This window comes from Vulpes lagopus, chromosome 15 (genome assembly GCF_018345385.1).
Source record: "Vulpes lagopus strain Blue_001 chromosome 15, ASM1834538v1, whole genome shotgun sequence".
NCBI classification, from domain to species: domain Eukaryota; kingdom Metazoa; phylum Chordata; class Mammalia; order Carnivora; family Canidae; genus Vulpes; species Vulpes lagopus.
The window spans coordinates 10,345,774-10,366,346 of NC_054838.1; the positions used below are offsets into that span (position 1 = coordinate 10,345,774).

At 43.7% G+C, this 20,573-nt stretch overlaps 1 protein-coding gene across 13 annotated transcripts in view; it reads left to right on the forward strand.

Annotated features, from left to right (window-relative positions):
- Positions 1–20,573, forward strand: part of PLEKHA7 (pleckstrin homology domain containing A7) — a 223,270-nt gene that overhangs the window by 113,172 nt on the left and 89,525 nt on the right. For all 13 annotated transcript variants that reach the window (XM_041730461.1, XM_041730449.1, XM_041730458.1 and 10 more), the window contains one exon: positions 14,156–14,239. In XM_041730461.1, coding sequence (XP_041586395.1) covers positions 14,156–14,239 — 84 coding nt within the window. The remainder of the gene's footprint in view (positions 1–14,155; positions 14,240–20,573) is intronic.

Sequence of the window (20,573 nt, forward strand, 5' to 3'; positions counted from 1 at the left end):
CACCTCTCTTCCTTTGGATTCTCTAGGGACCTTTGTTGGCAATGCCTCTCTGGGCTTTTCACTTTGTGGAAGAAATAGTCGGCTGGCTGTCCTGGATCTTACCTTTTTAGGAGTCCCTTCAGGGAAGGCTAAGGATGAGTCCATTTGCCATTATTATTAGGAAGATTCTTCTCAGTTTTGTTGTTGTTGTTGTTGTTTGTGTAGAGAGAGAGAGAGAAACATTTTGTGGCCTATTTTTGCCATTTTCTTTTAGTTATATTTTAGAATATATTTTACTTAAACTCAATTTGCCAACATATAGTATAACACCCAGTGAGTTCTTACTCTTCTACAAGAAATCCTTATTCTTTAAAACCAAGCTCCTCACTGGGTGTTATACTATATGTAGGCAAATTGAACTTCAGTAAAAAACAAGGAAAAAAAACAGGGCTTCTTCTTTAAAGGAAGATCTTAAAAAAATAAATAAATAAAATAAATAAAGGAAGATCTTCTCCACAATCAGTGGTGGTGATACAAAATTGGTTGCAAACTCAGTGTTTATAGAGGCTTAATGGATAACAAAAAAAGCAGACTGTGTTTATGCTCTCCAATTTGTTTTTGGAATACTTGGCCTACTCTGTTTATCTTTGATTTCTCCCATTCTGGTTGAACTACGGTTATAAAGAAGTTGCTTTCCTGTAGGAAAATTAGAAATATAGGTGTGATGATAAATAGCACTAAGTGTACATTCTCAACATTGGGAAGCACTAGGGAGTGATGGGGACTGCAGTGAACTAGAAGGACTATTCCACCTCTTGTGGGGGCCCAGTGCTGCCCCCACTTTGGTTTTTCCAAAGCAAGCTAGATTTTTATATGAAATGTTTCTGTTTTCAAACTTTGGTTCAATTTAAAAACTCTGTGTGGCTCAAATAAAACTCATTTTGGGAACAGATTGGTTTGCATGTCATCAATTTTAAACCTCTCATATGTGTTTGGGCAGATTGACCAGGCTCCCACATCATCTCTGTCTATAGATTGGTCTGATTTAGGGGTTCTAAGGAAGCTGTGATGTGGAGACATTGCTATGCCCATCCTTGCATATGGATATGTGGGAATCCAAGATATGTAAAGTCAAAAGAAAGTTATAGGATAATATGTACAGGCCAGCCCAGGTGGCTCAGCAGTTTAGTGCTGCCTTCAGCCCAGGGCGTGACCCTGGAGATCCAGGATCGAGTCCCACATCAGGTTCCCTGTGAGGAGCCTGCTTCTCCCTCTGCCTGGGTCTCTGCCTCTCTTTCTCTCTGTATCTCCCATGAATAAATAAATAAAATCTTAAAAAAAGAATAATATGCACAGTTTTATTCTAGTTATGTATTTTTTCTAAAAAAAAAAAGATGTGTATATAAAATTTAAAATACATAAAAGCTTCATAAAGGCAAAAAAAAAAAAAAAAAGGATACTTGGGTGGCTAAGTGGTTGAAGGACTTCCTTTGGCTCAAGTCATGATCCCAGGACGGGTTCTGGGATCGAGTCCCATATCAGGTTCCCCACAGGGAACCTGCTGTGTCTCTTCCTTTCTCTCTCTGTCATGAATAAATAAATAAAATCTTAAAAAAAAAAAAAACAACTGGTAAAGGTATTGCTTCTGAGATTGACACTGAATTGGTGGCAAGAAAGGGAACTTCTGCATTTTTACTCTCTGTAATACAGAGTAATTTTTGAAAGGTAAAATGAAAAGAGTCGTTGGGATGTATAATTGCTGCATAAAGAATGTGAGCCTTCAGTGCTGACAGTGTTGAGGACGGATGGAAGCAGTGTGGCCCAGAGTGATCAGAAAGGGATGTTGGAAAGAGAAGGGGCCTTGATGGTTGGGTGGAATCTATTAGGGAAGAGGACAGCAGCAGCTGAAGCTTCCTACCACTCAGGAATAGGAAAGCATGTGTCTTGGGGACTGGGGGGAACAGGTACATTTGCAGGAGCTGTGGGTAGGGAGAAGTGCTGAGAAGGATGCTTTAGCAGTGAAGGAGGGTGGTGTATGGCAGGAAGCAATGGAATGTTTGCTGTGCTCCAGCATGATCCATCTGGCAACAAGGACAAGGGAGCTTGTAGGCAGAGCCAGAGGGTAGGAGCCTTTCATGTGGCCTCTTCTGGCTTCCTTGGTAGCTGCCACGGGTCCCTGCTAGGGTGTTGCCTGGTGAATGGGGTTTATATCTATATACCTGATGAATAAGCTCATGGCACTTTCTATTCCTTCACTCCCAAGAATGTGGGCTTTGGAAGCTTGCCCACCTCTGCTGCTGCTTGTTATGGTTCCTATACCTCTGAAGTCAGCATGTCCCTCCCGACATTTTGGAGGTTCTGTAGAACGACTGGCCATTGACTAAAGTGTAGCCGCTAAGAACAGTTCCATACTTTGGAATCAGGTAGTAGTTCAGGGCTTGAATTCTGACCTTGCCACTTACTGGTTATGTGGTCATGGGATGGCACTTGACCCCTTTGGGCTTCGACACTCTCTGTGCAAAATGGAGATGGTACAATTTACCTTCTAGGATTGTTGTATCTGGCAGATTGATACCTAACACATAGATGTGCCTGCCTTTACTTTTATATTATGGTCCCCACTCTGGCTTGTAGTTATGTATCTATATTATTTATGTTTAACATATGAAATATATACTTATCTGTAACTGTTTATGAGTATATCAGTCTACGTTGTTGGATTGTAAGCTCCTATGCAGTGGGGATAATATGTTCTAATCGTTGTTTTACTTCAAAGCACTCAGAGTGCTAAGGACATAGTAGGGCTAAATAAATTTTGGATGAGTGGAGTCTGTGTTCTTTAACCTACTCCAATCTTTACAGCAATCGACTTGTGATTGATTAGGATGTGTCTATAAGTGTGGGCATATCTCCTATGCAATAGTTAAAACAAGTTTTGTCAAGCTGAATGCCTTTATTAGGATGATTATCAGGATGGCTCATGAGTCACTTATTATTTAATTCCACTGTGGTACATCTATAGTTTGTGGGCCTTGATGTTCCTACAATTTAGGAGGTCTTTAAAATCATATAAGATTGTGGAAGGCATGTATACACAGTACTAGGGCCTTAGAAGGTGCATTTGGAAGTGAGAGGTACTAATGCTTGAGCTTCATTAGTTTCAAGTAAACCATCTCTGTGTTTAAAGATTTGCAGAACACTCACTATAGGCAGTAGTAGGAGTTATGAAGAATAAGATTTTTTAAAAAAGTGTTATATGTTTATTTGAGAGATAGCAAGTGAACACAATCTGGGACAAGCAGACTCCTCACTGAGCAGGGAGCCTGATTCGAGGTTCAACCCCAGGACCGTGAGATCATGACCTGAGCTGAAGGCAGACACTTAACTGACTGAGCCACTCAGGTGCCCCGGATAAGATTTCTAAAGTGGAAAAGATGGTGGTAATCAATACAGGTTTTAGTAAAACCATCATTCCAAGAAGACTCAGAAGAAAATCCTCTGTATGTTTTTTTTTTCGTTACACAAATATATATTGAGCACCTACTGTGTGCCAGGCACTATGTACACATTGGAACATAGCTTTGAAAACCAAAGTCCTTGTCCCGTGGAGCTTATATTTCAAGTGGCCGCCTGTGTCATGACTTATAGACCTACTTAGATTGCAGTAAAGAGCCACAGTGCTGATCTGAGGCTGTGGCAGTAAAGGCACGTTGATGCCTTAGTTTCCCTTTCTGACTCCTCTTCCTTCTCCTCTCCAGGTCTGTTCTTTTTTTTTTCTTTTTAAAGATTTTATGTATTCATGAGAGACGCAGAGGGAGAAGTAGGCTCCCTGTGGGGAGCTTGATGGGGGACTCAATCCCAGGACCTCAGGATCACCCCCTGAGCCAAAGGCAGATGCTCAACCACTGAGCCACCCAGGTGCTCCTCCAGGCCTGTTCTGAGAGGGAGAGCCACATGGTTAAATCTATGCTAAGAGGACCTGAGCCATCCCAAGCAGTGATGAAAGAATCATAGCTGGGTTCCCTGAGGGTGTGGGGATGGTGGCTTGGGACTGCTCAGGCACTTCCCTGCCCTTGCCCATGGGACAAGAGTGATAAAGAAGCTATCACTTTCCCACTGAAGGCTCTGTTTTAGGGTCAATTTCGGCCATGAAGGTAGCACAGCAAAACTGAGGGAGCAATTCATTCAGACTCCAGAGCCAGTAAATGGAGGTGTTTCCTATGTCCTGCTTCCAGAGGAGTAGCCAGGCTCACAGTCTCCCAAGAAGAACAGCAGGATCAGGAGACGTGAAGCGCCTGCCTCACTGTTTACCACCAGCCAGTGCTCTGCTTGGCCGCAGCAGCAGGGCAATGACTCAGAGCTGGAGCCCTGTTCCTTGTGTTGTTGCCAGATTTTGCAGAGGGGGGGGGTGTGTTGGGGGAAGAGGGAGAATGAATGAGTAGGAGCAAGTGGCTGCTGGATTCGTAACACCTTCAGAAGCAGCTGCTGGAGAACCGAAATTGAGAGTAGGCGGGCTGTGAGCCTCCGCCTCACCTCTGCAGGCAGCTGGGGCCTCCTTCCCTGTCTGACCGGAACCCGAGCTTTCATAAGGGCTGGGTCTGGGGAAGAAGACACAGTCCTTCTGAACATGGAGCTCACAGAGAGAGTGAACGTGTCTGCCGCCTTTCCCGGTGAGATTGGGAGAGCAGGTTAGTCCTGTACGGGTTTCACCGGGACTCCGTTCACTGCGATGGATTTTGATTCATGAAAGTCAGGTAATGACCAGAGGGAGTTTTTGATGGCTTGGTTGGGAGTGCCTGCAGTTAAAAAATAAAACCAAAAAAACCCCAACACCAGATGATCCAATTTAATTGAGAATAAATAGGACAAAAGTATCATTAACTTCACCTCCCCGATGTCATTACAAAGGATTTTCTGTTGGCTAGCGAGATTGGGGAGGACAGCATTCTGTCCCGTTCCTTTGTGTTTCAGTTATGTGTAGTGTTGTTCTGGTTCAGTCTGCGGCTCGGGCAGTAGTCAGAGATGAACCTCAGCGTCTCGGGATGTTGTGGTTGGAGGATCCCTACAATATCACCTGATCTGCACGTCTCATCTTACACTTGAACCCAACTTACTGAAGAGTATTAAACAGAAGTACAGAACCAGGTACTCTCTGAGGTCGACAATGTTTCCTGGGAAGTTTTAAAACTTACATAGAGTGCGCATCCCCGACTCAGCGCAGCTTGCTAGGGAGGCTGTTTTTCTTGGGCTGTGCTTTCTGAACACTGGGTCTTGATCTGGTGAGGGACCGAAGTGGGGCTGAAGGCAGGTGCCTACTGATCTGAAGTACTTTGCCTGGCAGGCAAGTTCTTTAAATAGAAGTTTAAACTGGAGGCTGAGTGTAGTGCCTCAATTCAAACAGAAAAAACTGTTCTTGAGCCGCTGTCCTACAGCGTTTGCAACATGGAGAAAGGCAAAGCAACTGGATTAGTGTGGAGTTTTAGAGCTAGCAAAAGAAAAACTATAACAGGCGCTAAACGTGGAGTGCCGCGTGCTAGGCCCGTTATCAGTACTTTCAAAAACAATCTGGCAGGATTGGAATTGTATTCTCTTTTTTCAGATAAAGACACCATTCAAGGGTCAGTAACTCCTTCAAGGTTGTGCACCACCAAGTGTGCAGCAGAGCTGGGGTTTGGGCTGTGATCTGTAATGTCTCTGTATAACAGCTTGGGGTTCATGCTTGGCAGGCTTCATGTGGCCAATGCACTGGACAGATGAGGAAACCAAGACCCAGAGAGGCTGAGTGTTTGCCTGGGGGGTGTGGAATTGGCAGTAACAATGCTGGTACGTTGGCTCCTAGTACATTGCTTCTCAGCCAACTTTCTTAAAAAAAAAAAAAAAAGCAGGAGGCTATTAGTTTTGGTTCCCTTATTCTATCAGGGGTTTGGCTTTAATCTTTTCGTGGTTCTTGACGTCCTGTGAAGTCAAAATTAAAACTCCCTATTAACCATGTAGGAATCCTAAGTGCTGGGACCCCACGTGGGAGCTCAGGAAGAAGGCAATTCTTTCCTATGGGTTACTGGGTCAGAAGAAGTAATTTATGAAATGAGTTGGCCACTGAGTAGGTCTGAAAACATCTGGAACGCCTAATGAAATATAGAGCTTTTCAAATCATGCTGGAAGACTTTAGTCCATTAAATCCAGAGTTTGGACCTTGAGTACTTGTTTGGAAGTTCTAGCAGGGGAGCGCAGCTACTCATATACCCTTGACTGAAGAATGGTCCTCCTCCAACGGGGGTGGTCATCCTCTTTGAGTGCGCAGCTTTGGGACGCACATGAAACGGTGAGGGAGGAAGGGGACACCCGCCTAGCCAGCCAGATCAGCTGAATCAACCCTGGCGATCAGTGGGGTGACAGATGTCACAGCCAGATCCCCCTCACATCCAAATCCAGAGTTTGGAAAGAACAGTTCTCTTTGTAAGATATGCAAGCTTTGAGTTTGCTTGGTTAATTTTGTGACTCCTTTATGCCCAGCTCTGTCTCTGCCAGGCTCTGCCCCTTTAGCACCTTTGGATGAGGATAACAACAGGTACTGACTGACCCTTCAAGTGGTAGGTCTGGGGTTTGGCTGGATTTCAGTGTGTCTGCTTAGTTGGGTGTGTGAGTGAAAGCCAGGGGTGGACAGTGTGGGCATGGGGAAAGCCATTCCTTGGTCTGTGCCATGCTCCTCAGGGCTGTTAAGTCTCCAGCCTGCATGGAGGAACCTTTAGTAGGCCTACAGACCCCTCTCTCCCCCACATTCTCTGGGGGAGGCATGGCAGGTTGGGTTGCTGTGATCAGAAAATGAGGTGGGTTCTGCATAGCCTGTCTCTGAAAGTGATGTGTTTGTGAACTCAGGCTATTGAGATAAAGGAGTTCAGGTGCCTGCTCTTCTGCTCTGTGTAGCAGGAGATACATGAGAAATAAGTGAATCACGGCTCCCAGCCCTCCAGGAACTTAGGCTCTCACTGGAGGGGGAGAGAGAGAGGGGGAGGAGAACAAACACACATGAAATAAATAGAGAGCAATATAACAGCATATAATCAGTCACCAAATTGTAGGTTTCATACCAAATATTTTCCCAGTTCACAAAAGGGAGATACAGGTGATGTTTGTATTATCCTCCTGTGTGTTTTTAATCACTCAGTAATTTCCTCTTGGGTGTTTGCATTCCATTCTTTGATTCTCTCTGTTGAGTGTATTAACCTCCTTTGCGGGGGTGGGGGGGTTTGCAGGGAGGGCTAATTTCTCCAAATTATATTGTAACACAGTTGGGAGAGAGCCAATGATGAAGTGTTCTTGGCAGGTTGGTGTCTCATCCTTCTTTCCTTTGTCACTAAGAGCAGAAGCCACTGCCCCCTGATGGCTTATGACCCTTTAGATGATCTCTTTGTTACTTTTGCCCAGACTTCTGTAGGGTTAGCTAGCCTATTTGGAGGCGTGGCCTCACTTTAAGGTAGGACTTGCCATAGTCATTTCTCGTTCATTCATTCAGCAAATGTAATAGTGCCAGACACTGGTATAGGCCAATGAGGGCAGCGAAAAGACAGACACGGTCCTGGCTCTCCTGCAATACACATATTAGGGAGACTGACAGTAGTCAAAACACATAAGTAAGAGAAATGATAGTAATAAATAAAATAGGGTGTCATGATATCAAGTGACTGAAGCCTATCTCAGTGGGTGATTGGGAAGGGCTCTGAGATGGTCATAATTGTGCCAAGGTCTGATTGATAAGGAGCCAGTTATGAGAGTATGAGGAAAAGAGCTTCCAGGCAGAAAGGCTAGCTAGTACAAAGGTTGTTAAATGGGGAAGACCTTGGTGTTCAAAGGAGTAGGAAGGAGGCCATGTGGCTGGGATGAGAAAGGAGGAGAGAAGACATCCATTGTACGAGAAGGTGATGCAGCTGGTCAGGGGTTAAGTTACCTAGGGTCAAGCCAAAGTAAAGAGCTTGCATTTTACTCTGTGATGTGGAAGTGTTGTTGGGTTTAAAGGAAGAACGTGACATGATTTAACATCCATTTGAAGAGACCCATCAGGGTTCCAGTGAGGCAAGTGGGTGGTACAAAGGCCAGGGTAGAAGCAGAAAGAGCAGTTAGGCTGTTGCAGTATCTTATCTAGAGATGATAGGGTGCTGGCTGTAGAACTGGAGAGAAGTGAGCACATTCAGAGATGTCTTGTAGATAGAGGCACCAGGACTTGTTAACATAGTGTGTGTGTAGGTTAAGGTAGAGCAGGGAATGGAGAGCGACTCCCAGGTTGCTGGATAGTGATGCTGTTAATGAATAGGAAAGACTGGAGAAGGAATATTGGGTGTGTGGGAGTGGGGGGAAGAGGCTTATCCTATTTTTTGCTCTGTCAAAATGTGGATTCCTGTTAGTCATTGCCGTGCTCAAGGCATGTGTTCAGGTTCAGCAAATGTCACCTGAGTACCTTCAGTATGCCAGGCGTTGTGCGAGGTTCTTTTATGCGTGTCTCTCATTTATCCTCACAGCAACTTGTTGGAAGGTTATTATTACTCTTCCCTGTTTACAAATGGGAGAACTGAGACTCTGAGGGGTGAGGTGGCTTGCTCTGGTTTGAACACAGGTCTTCTGACCATGGGGCTCATGGGCAGGCATTGAAGGAGGCTGGTTAGTGCAGTGTTGATGGCTTTCACTTGGAGAGAGGATGGGGACCCTATGTTGGCTCATCAAGGCCCAATTCCCATGATTTCTGAAGAAGGGCCTATCAGAGTAATGCCCACGTGCAATGAGCTGTTGAAAATCTTGAAATTTTCAAAATAGTGCAAGCTCTAAAGACCATTTCAGTAAGATTCTCAGTCCCTTTAGGAAATGCCACATGAAAAACAGTGGCGCTTTGTACTAAACGAGCAATTTTATAAAAGTTTTGAATAAAATAAAGGGACCTTGGAAATGTTGAAAGAAGGTAACGATGCTGCTTCCACCTTTGGTTGTCACTTCTTTACTCTGTGGCCCAAGTAGGAACTGAAGAAGAGAGGGAAGCAATTTCCTGTGTTCTTGGAGTTTCAGTTACCAATTTGGGGACCTAAGTAGGAACATTATTAGGTTACCCACAGTCCTTGGTTTTCTTGAGACACTGGGATTTAAAACAAAGACAATAAGTGCCTTAACAAGCCTGGAGGCAGTACTGAATGTTCATCAGGCCTGCAAGGTGACACTCTTACGGTATTCGAGGAGCCACACTGAGGAGCCAGAGGGGCCAGGGTGGCAGCTGCTGCTGAGCATACCAATCAGAAGAACCTTGATAGAGTCCCTCCTTAGGCTTTCAGGCTGGATACTTTTCTTACATTTTAAGTGGTTTCTTCCCTTTATAGCTGGGCCAGATAAGAACTCACGCTGACTGCGCGGATTTGTCTAACGCTCCGCATACCAATACCACCACTGTCAGAAAAACCAGATTTATCAGGGTGCTGTGACCTCCACTCTTGAGCACCATTCACATAACTGCAGAACTTCTTGCTATACCAAAAGAAATTGCCATGTTAAGTAATTGGAACCTTTATGTTTAACCAACCAGAGTCTCACTGCTCACATTATGGTCAAAATCTATAGGAATGGAAGATTAATCTTGCAAAAATGCTGCAAGAAACTGTAGGACCTGTTTACATTTTGACCAGTCTTGTCAGTGGTTGTAGGTGGGCTCTTCCTTCTATTGAGGTCAAATCGATTTCCACTTCTCCCTGGTACTCACTCTGTCCTCCTGTCACATCTCTCGTGTTTGTTGTTGGATGTCTTTAGGGCCTAACCCAAGTCCTCCCAGGCTCAGGGCTTGTGAAGACGTGCTTATTTATGTGAATGGTTACCTATGGCCCGCCTTCCTTGGGTGATCCTTCCCTGTAACCTTCTGCACGTCCTTCTCCTCTCCCAGGTGAGACTGGCTGCCATTCAACTTAGAGGGGCTGCTCTTAGGAAGAAGAGCAGGATCTGAGAATAAAGCCTTGCTTGTGTTTTACCTCATTTACCAAGTTACTTTCTCAGTAGCCTGGAGAGAGACAGAAGCCCTAGTATAGAGGAAAGAGAGTTTCTGTGCTCCCTTGGAACCGGCCACCTGGCTCCCAGCCGGGCCATCTCCATCACTACCAAGGAGCAAGGTGGCAATTCAGGTTTAAGAACAGGTATTTCAGGGGATTTGTCTGTGCCTGCTAAATGTGCCTTGAGACAGGGTGATAGGACATGAGATTCTTCATGGATTTTAGAAAATCAGGAAATGGAGCAGGGTGGGGGCTTTGGGACTGAGGTCAGGGACAGCAGGTAAAGTCAGAGGACTTTGCAATCTCCAGATGGGTGTGGGGATCCAGCATTTACTATGCAGCCTTTGTTTGGTGTGAGGGTGAGCTTAGCATAATGGTAGGAGACCAGAAGGGTGGTGGTGTGCAGGAATGCAGGACCTGACTGTCCTTGTAGGCAAGTCATCTACCCTTCTTGGATCTCACTTTCCTCACCTGTGGTCTGGTATGATGAAACACAGGCTGCCATACTGGGTATTTGGCAAGACTGAATTTATTAACCCAAGTACCTAACATTTCTTTTGCTCAAAAAGTGCTGAACCAGAAACTCTGCAAGTTGGGCAAGTTTGATCAGAAATGATCATATTTTAAGACCTCAGTGTTCAAGAGGTACATTCTGGTTTCTATCTTTTCTCAATGTAGGAGTCCTTTTTTCCCCCCTTTAATTTAGTGTTCCAGTAACATCATATAACCCAGATCATCAGTTTTCTTATGTGTAACACGGGAATAAAAATATCAGCTCTCCCTACCTCAGAGGATACTTGGGAGGTTAAGATATGATGATGAATGTGACCATACTTAAAGCTTCATGGAAATTCAGGAAATGGTAGTGGTAATACTGTGGTTGATAACTTTTTTTGGCAAGGAGGACAGCATCTATATTAGGGAAGAAAGGTTAGGGATATGCCTCTAGATCTGATCGAATGACAGCTATATTTTTGTCCACTTAAAAAAAATCTGTTTTTTAATGTTAGAATGTAAACCTCATCTTACTGTCTAAACCTTTCAGGTTAGGATTAATTTACCCAAAATTCTGGACTTATTTAAGCTGATACATGTTGGGTATGGGGAGCCCAGGAGTACCTCTCAAGGTCATGCAATGTATATGAAGTGGTTGCTGGATGCTGGATGCTACCGCTCCAGGCATATAGAAGATTCGCTTTTTGTACATATCAGAGATTCTCCTGGCTGACCTTGGATTAGGATCAAAGGCTTTTTGGGGGTGCTGCTGAGTGCTACACAGGTGTTGTCATTCAGAGCTTTGGTTCTGGGCACAACTGAAGGAGGGAGGTGTAGAGGGAGAGAGGGAGTAGCAGTGGATGATGGTGCTGTTTTTTTGATGCTTTGTCTTTAGGGATTTCGGGTCATAGCCAGGAACCTGTCAGCCCTGTAGACTCTGTAGGAGTCTGAGGGAAGGGGACAGCAGGTTATCATGCAAAGAGCATCTAATCTAGAAATAGAAGACCAGAATTTATGCCCCAGTCTTATCATTTATTGATGAATTTATCTTAAGTCACTTAACCTCTCTGAGCCATTTCCTCATTGATAAAATGGGGGTCGATGGTGGTTAATAGCTAAGACGTATAAGGAAAGGTTATAGAGTCCTTGAGAGGTAACAGTGGATGGTGGTATCGTTGCTTTGTTGTTATTCTCATTATGAGCAGGGCATTTTTTTTCCCTCCAGGTGGAAATGAGGCAGGCTTAGAATTTGTGTTTTCAAGATTCCCTGGTGAATGGAGGTGACTCTCTAAAAGGAACTGAGTATTAGAGAAAAGAGAAAGAAAGAAAAAAAGAAGCTGGGTATAATTAAAGCCAACCCTTTGGACATGGTGCAGAGATTTCTGGACCAGATGTTGCCAGGCCCTGCTTTTTATCCTTATCTAGATGCCCATGCCTTAACTGCTTTCTTGTGAAGACCAGGCTGCTGTCTGCCAGATGGAGTCCTGGGATTCCAAGGGCTTGCTTCAAACCTGGAGCTGGGGATTTGGAAGCTAGAGTGGTTGGGAGGGGTGAAAGGGTGATGGGGGTGGTGCACATCACAGAGCCATCAGCAACCTGGTCTGATGGCTCTGACGGCTTCACATGTGGCTTATTAGCAGTCAGGCTGCTCCAAACTCAATGCCAGCTCATCCCAGACACCAGAACACAGGACACTCTGGCCAGGCCCCAGGGCAAGTAAGATAAATTTAGTAGATATAGAGAGTTTTTTCTTTTTTAACCTTTGTTACTATGCTCATTAAACATACTAATCTCTGGGAGTGGCCCCATGCTCAGTTTGGAGATGGGATAATACTTTAGCAAAATGAGGTGATATATTGACTCTGACAGTGAAAGCATGTTAACCATCTGTAGTAGGAGCCTTAAAAATGAGTGTGCCCTTTGATTAAGTAATTTTACCTTTGGGACCTTAACCCAAGGAAATAATTTGAATTGCGGGAGCAGTCTGTACTAATAGATGTATAGTGCACCCAAAAATGTCCAGCATTAGAAGAATGTAAATCTTTCTAGAATGTAAGCAAGGGGAAAGAACTTTTTGTTCATTCTGTATCTCTAGCATCTAAAGTAGGACCTGGCACACTGAATGGCCAATGAATGTTTTTTAAATAGTTGCAGTTTTATCCATAGGATAAAACGATTACAAGTTTCATTGGCTATCTGGAAGTAGAGCATTCCAGTGAAACTTGTAAGACAGAATGATGTAAGGAAACAGCGATGGCCATAATTTATATGGAAAAAATTTGGAGCATGCCAAGAACCCCCAAAATAACCTCTTAGGCTTTTCTGATTAATCTTAGGACATGTTTTGTTAATAGATGCACAAAATAAATCGAGATGAAACACAGTTGCTCACAGACCCAGTTCAAAGCTAAGACAGCTTGATGCTGAGATGCTGGTGTAGTTCCCAGGTAGGGAGCTTGGCGGTGCCACTCGCTGCTCTGGAGTGCACTGCCTCTATGAGGACTCCCTAGGATGCAAATGCTTTTCAACCTTTTTTTGTAAAAGTGAAAATTCTCTTCACATTTTTTTCAGTTAGTGAAAACAGGTGCTAGTGTAGGTCTTTCCTAAAAATGTAGCGGCATAACTTGAACTTCCAAAAGGTGGGAGACACCTGGATTCAGCTATTGCAAATGAAGAAGTCTTAGAGACAGGAAATTTTCCATATGAATAGGATGTGAAAAAGGCAGGAGACAGATTTATAAATGCAGGAAAATCATAATTTTTTAGTAGAAGGAAATAATAATTAGGGAAGGAGAAGATACTCAGGTATAGGTGGTGAGATCATGGGTGACGTTTTTTTCTTCTTATATTTTCAAAAATTTCTAAAAGGACTAATTTTTGAATGGGGAAAACACTTTAATATAAATCATACTCTTGGGGGGAAAAAGGACATTAGGTTTGTTTATTCCTCAAGCAAACCAGCAGCCTCCAGAGCCTTCTCCTCCTTCCTTTCAAAGAACCCAGGCAGGCAGCCTTTGTGAATACACAAAACACCTACACACTTTGGTTGTGTCTGTCAGCTTGGCCTGGAAGCTGATCCCTCCTAACTTCAAAAGGATGATAGAAACTCCACGGTGTTGAAATTGTGCAGGTCATGTTGCAGAGACATGCCCATACATTTACATCCCATCATTGAAGTGAAGGCATATTGTAGTAGGGAGAAGAATTTTAAGAAGATAGATTTTTCTGGGTGGGTGGTTAATTCTTGGAATTCTTTCCCTGGTTCATGGTTTTGGGAAGCTGTTGAAAGTGCCTTCTGCTTTCCTTCATTCTTGTTTTAGCTCGTGCCATCTTAAAGTGACTTGTTACTGAGCCATTGGGTTTGTTGGAGTAAGTACTTCATGGAATGTCTCTCTCAGATGCAGTGGTCTCTTGCAGCCATTCTTTCCTAGAATTAAAATCCTTTCATCTTAGGTTGGCTGTGGCACCTGAGCTGAAAGTTCTTGTTTTTTTAAATGCAGCTGGGGCTTGACAGATTAAATGTGTCTCCGAAGAAAGGCCCACTCTCTCACTCTGGGAGGAATCTGTGATGATCAGGGGTCCTCAGACATTACTGACCTGTTGTTGTGTCTGCAAGCCTTTCCATTCACATGACTTCTCATTCATTATCTCTCTTTCTTTCTCTTTAGCCATAACCAACAGACCACAGCATTCAGGCATCCTGTGAGTGGGCAGTTTTCTCCGGAAAATAGTGAATTTATTCTTCAAGAAGAGTAAGTACTTCTGTATATTCTCCTTTTCCAAGCAGAGTTTTGGAGCTTAAAGGCATTTGGTCACAACAAAGCTTGTTAGACTGTTTTCTCTCCCAGATAGAGGGACTTGGAGTGGGTTGGTTGATCCAAAGTGGAATGCAAGAATTTTGTTTTTCAATCTCTGGACTTCTCTCAGTGGGAAGATGTGGAAATGTGGAGATGATACAGGTTTGTGCTGTGATTGATACTGTCAGAGCCTCTTACAAACTCCTTTTCCCCTGAATGAAACTCGCCCTCCCTGGCCCCCAGTATCATCTAACATTAGCTGTGCTCTAAGAGGACCCACTCATTTGGAGTGAAAGTGCCTTAAATACAGTCTCACACCAAGCTGAACCAGTCTTCCTCAAGTTAAGAGTCCAAGCCCAGGGCTTTGAAGGGAGGAGGGCTGTGGCACCCATTGTCCCTGAACATCTGGAGTTCTTTCTACTTGTTTTTACCAATGTGGGGACTTTCTTGCTCCTCATTCCTATTTCAGCAGAGCCCCTGGGCTGCTAAGACTAAGTTATACCACCTAGGGCTTGTCTACTTAAAAATGCAGGTACAGCCCAAGCAGGGTGTGGTGTTCTGCAGGAATGAAGGCAGAGAAGTGTATGCAAGTGGCTCTGTTTCTTTCTGCTCATCTGAGACAGTTCTGTTTAAGAAAATAATTCTGTTTGAGACATTAATAGAGACGTTGGCTTTTTCTCCCCCTTCATATCATCCTTAGACCATCTAGACCAAATATCTGAAAATAATCAATATTTATATTTTCACAGCATTTCCCTCCCTCAGTATATGTACTTTAAATTTTCTATTATGGAAAATTTCAAACCTGTACAAAAAGGAGAAAGATAAGGCAATAAGTCTAACGTATTCATCTCCCATCTTCAACAATTTCTAAAACATGGATGATTTTATTTCACCTATAGCTTCCCTCTCACCATATAGATTATTTTGAAGCAAATTCCAAACGTCATTTCGTTCCTACAGTATTTTCACTGTAGAATCGTGTTTATCTTACAAAACTTTTAAAACTGGAAACCTATAATTATGACACTAACATTCCTTACATGTTTTTTTTCTGTGCTGGGGGTTTTTACATGCATATCTCATTTAACACGACAATCCCAAGAAGTAGACCATCACCATTTTAGAGATTAAGATACTAAGACTCAAAGAAGTAAGGTCACTTGCTCCAAGTTGCATGGCTAGAAGTAGAAAAAGCCAAGATATCCCCCTGCTTGATCTCTTCAGGCAGGGGTAACCCTTGCCCCTAGTCAGAGGCTACTTGCTAAATTATTTTTGATGTGGTGGTCCCATGGGTCATGATGCCAGACTAGGGTTGGGGTCTGACTTTGAAAGCATTAGTACTGGGCAGCCCCAGTGGCGCAGCGGTTTAGCGCCACCTGCAGCCTAGGGCATGATCCTGGAGACCCGGGATCGAGTCCCATGTCGGGCTTCCTGCATGGAGTCTGTGTCTCTGTCCCCCTCTCTCTCTCTGAATAAATAAATAAATCTTAAAAAAGAAAAAAAAAAAAAGAAAAAAAAATGAAAGCATTAGTACTATTAGAAAGTGGATGGAAGGTAAAGATTGTTTTGTCTTCTACATAGAGACAGAACTGCTATGTAAAGAGATCCAGAATGTGGATTCTCTACATTCCAACTTGAAATGAGCTTGTTTATAGAATCCTGAAGGTCAGAAGCTCTTGGGAGGTCAGCGAGTTCAGCCGCCTTCCTTACACATCCTAAAGACATGGCTGCCTGTCATTTATAATAAAGGTCTGGGTAGAGAATCCATTAGAACACCTATCTTGGGAAGTTACCAACTTTAATAAAAGCTTCTAGAGAAATGCAGACTTCCCATCACTAAACACCATTGTCTTTACACACTTCCTTTCTCTCACTGTTAAGACTTTGTTCCTGGCCACTTCTGAGAAGACAGCCTCTTTTATCCTCCCAAAATATCTTTGTAGGTAATCTCAATACCATCCAGTGTCCAAGAAAAAGATATTCCTTTATTTTTTCAAGGGTCACTTTTCCCCCTCTACATTTTCTGGATGTCATAAGGACTGCTTGCTTGTCTCCGGTGGTGGGTGCAATGTCTGGGTGACCAGACATTCCTTGAAGCAGGCGGAATGTGCTTTAGGCATTGAGAGGAAGGGAAGATTCCTATGAGCTGATGTGGTGATCCCTGCATTCACTCATTAAGTATTAAGTGCCTATATTGTGTCAGGGGCTGTGTTGCACCCTGCAGTGACAGCAGCAAGCAAGACGAATGTAGTCCTGTCTGTGAAAAGCTTATAGTTGAGTAGAGAAGATAAATAAACAAGAGCTCACAAATGGGATAAATGTTCTTGGTTAAAAAAAAAACCAACAACATAGGGTTCAATGGGAGTTGATAAAAGAGAGTTCTAACCTGGCTTAGGGAATCAAGGGAGGCTTCTCCGTCCTGGGAAAGGATGTTGTTTAAATTGAGATCTGTCCAGTCAAAGTGTCTCAACCTGGGCAAAGGTCTAGAGGGGGAAGAGGGTAGAGCATGGGGGATCTATACCAGTTGAGTCAGAATGAAAAATGAGGCACACCAGATGGACTCTGGAGATATTTGGGAGGTAGAATTGACAGGACTAGGTGATTGATTGGCTGTGATGGGGATGAAAGAGAGGGAAGACTTTCTTGAAGTGTCTGGCTCTAAATTGGAGGAAGGGGGGATTTAGATAAGTGAAGATAAGTGCACGTGTGTGCGTGGGTTGTAGCTGAGAGAAGTGTGACCAGCCTTGGTGGGGTCAGAGAGCAAGAGGGACTGACTTACGGAGGAGGTTTGTGAAGGGGAGTAAGGAGATAAGGTTGGAGAGGGAGATACAGCCAGTTATCTAAATTGCTTCCTCCTGAAATACACCCAGATTTACCCCCAGATTTACCCCTGGCTCTGGATGGTGAGTGAGGCATGATTTCACCTCATAGAAACCCAGTTTTAAAAAATGTGCCAACAAGTACTTGGTTTGTTCCTTTAGAGGAGCTTAATTTTTTTTGTGTAGTGTGTTACATGGTGAGGAAAGAAGACTGAGATGACCATTCCTGTGTCCTTTACACATCAGTTCTCAGGTTAATGTGGTGAGTGAGAAACTCGCTCTTTTCTTTTTCTTCTCTAAGGAGTATCTTTTAAGGCCACATGGACTTCTCTTGCTAGAGCCTCCACTCTAGGTTCTTTAAGTGAATAGTTCCATAGCAGTGGTCTTCAGGATGGTCTCTGAACCAGCATCACCTGGGAGTCTGTTAGAGATGCAATTCTTTTTTAAAAAAATTATTTTAAAAAGATTTTATTTATTTATTCATGAGAGAGACAGAGGCGGGGCGGGGGGGGTAGAGACATAGGCGAGGGAGAAGCAGGTTCCATTCAGGAAGCCTGATGTGAGACTCGATCCCGGAACTCTGGGATCAGGCCCTGAGCCAAAGGCAGACGCTCAACCACTGAGCCACCCGGGCATCCCCCTAGAGATGCAATTCTTGAGCCCCACCCCAGACTTACTAAATCAGCCACTCTGGAGGTATAACCTGTATTTTAAGAAGCCTTCAGGTGGTTCTAATTCAGGTAAAATAACAACCACTGATTTAGACAACTTGCTGTTTTCATCCCTCTTAAATTACTCCAAGATTCTTCCTTTCATCCTTAAATCTTCTATAGATACCCAACATTCTCTGGGCTGTGGTGACAATCTTAGATGGATTTTAGTGGAATAATCTTGGGCTCCTTCTTGTGTGGGAAAAAACCCAAACCAGTCTCCATGGTGACTTCCTTTAGAGCATTGCTGTGTGAACAGATAATACATCTACCCCACTGTTGCCAGGTGGGGCTTACCTGAGCTCCTTGGTAGAACAGGTGCATGCCTACCAAAAGACTTCCCACCTTACAGATTGGAAGCATGGGGAAGAGAAATAATGTGAAAGCTATGATCAGTAGGTCCAGAGGACACGAGCTCTGAGTATTCTAGTTTCTGTGTCAGTAATACAGAATCAGCCAGGATCGGCTAGGGTCTGCCGTGGTAACAACAACAAATGAAATCTCAGTGAAATAAAAAAATTAAGTTTGTTTCTCACTTAAAAAGATTTATTTACTTGTTTTTTTAAAATTTACTTATTTGAAAGACAGAGTGCACAGAGAAGGACAGGGTAAGGGAGAGAAGCAGACTCTGCTAAGCACGGAGCCTAATTTGGGGCTGGACCCTAAGATCATGACTTGAACCGAAATCAAGAGTTAGATGCTTGATCAACTGAGCCACCCAGGTGCCTCTATTTCTCCCTTTTGCTCCATGACCATCACAGGTCACCTCAGGGATTCTGCTTTGTCATTTTTATTGAGGGATGGTCCATCTCTGTGCTTCCATGATTGCCATAGCTAAGACCAAGGGAACTTGGTGAATAAACCAAGTCACATGACTTTCCCTAACTTCATGGGGCCAGGGAAGCGCATTTCTACTATGCACCTGGGAAGACCATCCAAAATATTTATTGGCCGGTACTAATCACTATACTTAATAATCCACAGTCCCGATTTATTAAGGGAAGTAGGACCTTTTTTTTATTTTTAAAGATTTTATTTATTCATGAAAGACAGAGACCTAGGCAGAGGGATAAGCAGGCTCCCTGTGGAGACCTGGGGGATTTGATCCCAGGACCTTGGGATCATGGCCTGAGCCAAAGGCAGATATCTGCTCAACCACTGAGCCACTAAGGTGCCCTGGGAAGTAGGATCTTTTGAGTCTATCACTGACAAGCATCTTCTGCATGATTAGAGGGTTTGATTTCTCATTTCACCTTTTCTGTTACATGATCTAGTTCTTTGATGAAATTATCAATACAGGTGGATATCAGTCAACATGTTCTACAGTCTTGTTTCCCAGGGGACACTTCTGTATACCCAAGCCAACAGGCCTATGGGACTCCCACTTGGAAGAGTTAATATAAGTTCAGGCTGCATTAGTAAAAATACAACATATGGAGAAAGGAGGACGATAGTTCTGGTATATCATGGTGTGTGTGGACTACTTCATTCATTCCAAGTTTATGGAGCATCAAGGACATGCTAAGCTCCAAACACTTTGATGTGGGTACTAAGTTTGAAGAGGGATATTGAGCAATTGAGATTGCTCATTGGCTTGTGATCTTTCATGTTTAGTCTGCAGGAGAGATGATGAAGGAGGATGTGCTATAAGTCTTTGAGAAGGATTGGCAGGTGGGAGTGGGAGTGGGGTATATTTATTGTATGGCTGCCAAGGCAAGCAGTGAGGAAGAGTTCTAGGCAGGCAAATTTTAGCTCAGTTCATAATTTTCTGGGAAAACAATTTCCCAACATCCCTTGTTTCAGGATCTAGAATTTCAACTTTAACATTAAATGAAGTAATCTATCTCCTAGAATAAGAGTTGGCTTTTTCCATTAATAATGTTATTATCTTTATAGTGAACACTTAGAGCCCCTACTATGTATTACTGGGTATTTTTTTAAGTGGTTTACACTTATTAATTTAATTTCTACAACCATCTTATGAGGAAGATGCCATTATAGTCATGGATACTGAGGCCCAGAGAGGTTAAGAGTCTTGCCAAAAGCCACACAGCTTGTAAGTGGCAATTAGGATTTGAATCGAGATAGTCAGGCCCCAGATGCTGTACCTCCAACCACTCCAGTACTGTCTCACGTTAGAGTGGTCTTAAGGAGACAATCTTCTTCCTTGGCTGTCCTTAAATGTTAATGTGCCAACTAAGTAGGCTAGAGATGTTGATTCTATCTGCAGTAATGAAATTCGATCTAATAACTTCATCCTTGCATGAAAGATGCCAAGTCTCCTTAGTAGTCTTTTCTCCAGAAGATATTCTCAGGCTTTTCTACAGAGCTTCATTTCCAGTGACTGATATTTGAGTTCCTCCTCTTCAGCCTCTTCCTGATTCCCCATGATGTTCTTGAACTGGGAGCTTGTAGTTTCCTTTGTGGCTTAACAGGCCACACATAGGGGGCCCTCCTGAAGAGATGACCTGGCACAAGGGACTTCCAGGCTGTGGTTCTGGTGGGAGGGGGGGGGGGGCTATGCACAGGAGCACTTTCTCCTCTGAGCCGGGCTGTCCAGGAAGCCGCTGACAGCCGCCTCCGCAGCTCTCTTGGAAGAGGAGAGAAGCATTCCGGAGCTGTGACGCCGGCAGCTGATTGACAGCAGGCTGTGTACACCGATCCCCAGGCTCTGTCAAGCATTTGATGTTGAGGTGGGGCCTACTTGAGAGAGAGTATGTGCTCTGGAAGTTCAGAAGTCTGCTGCTGTGCTCAGAA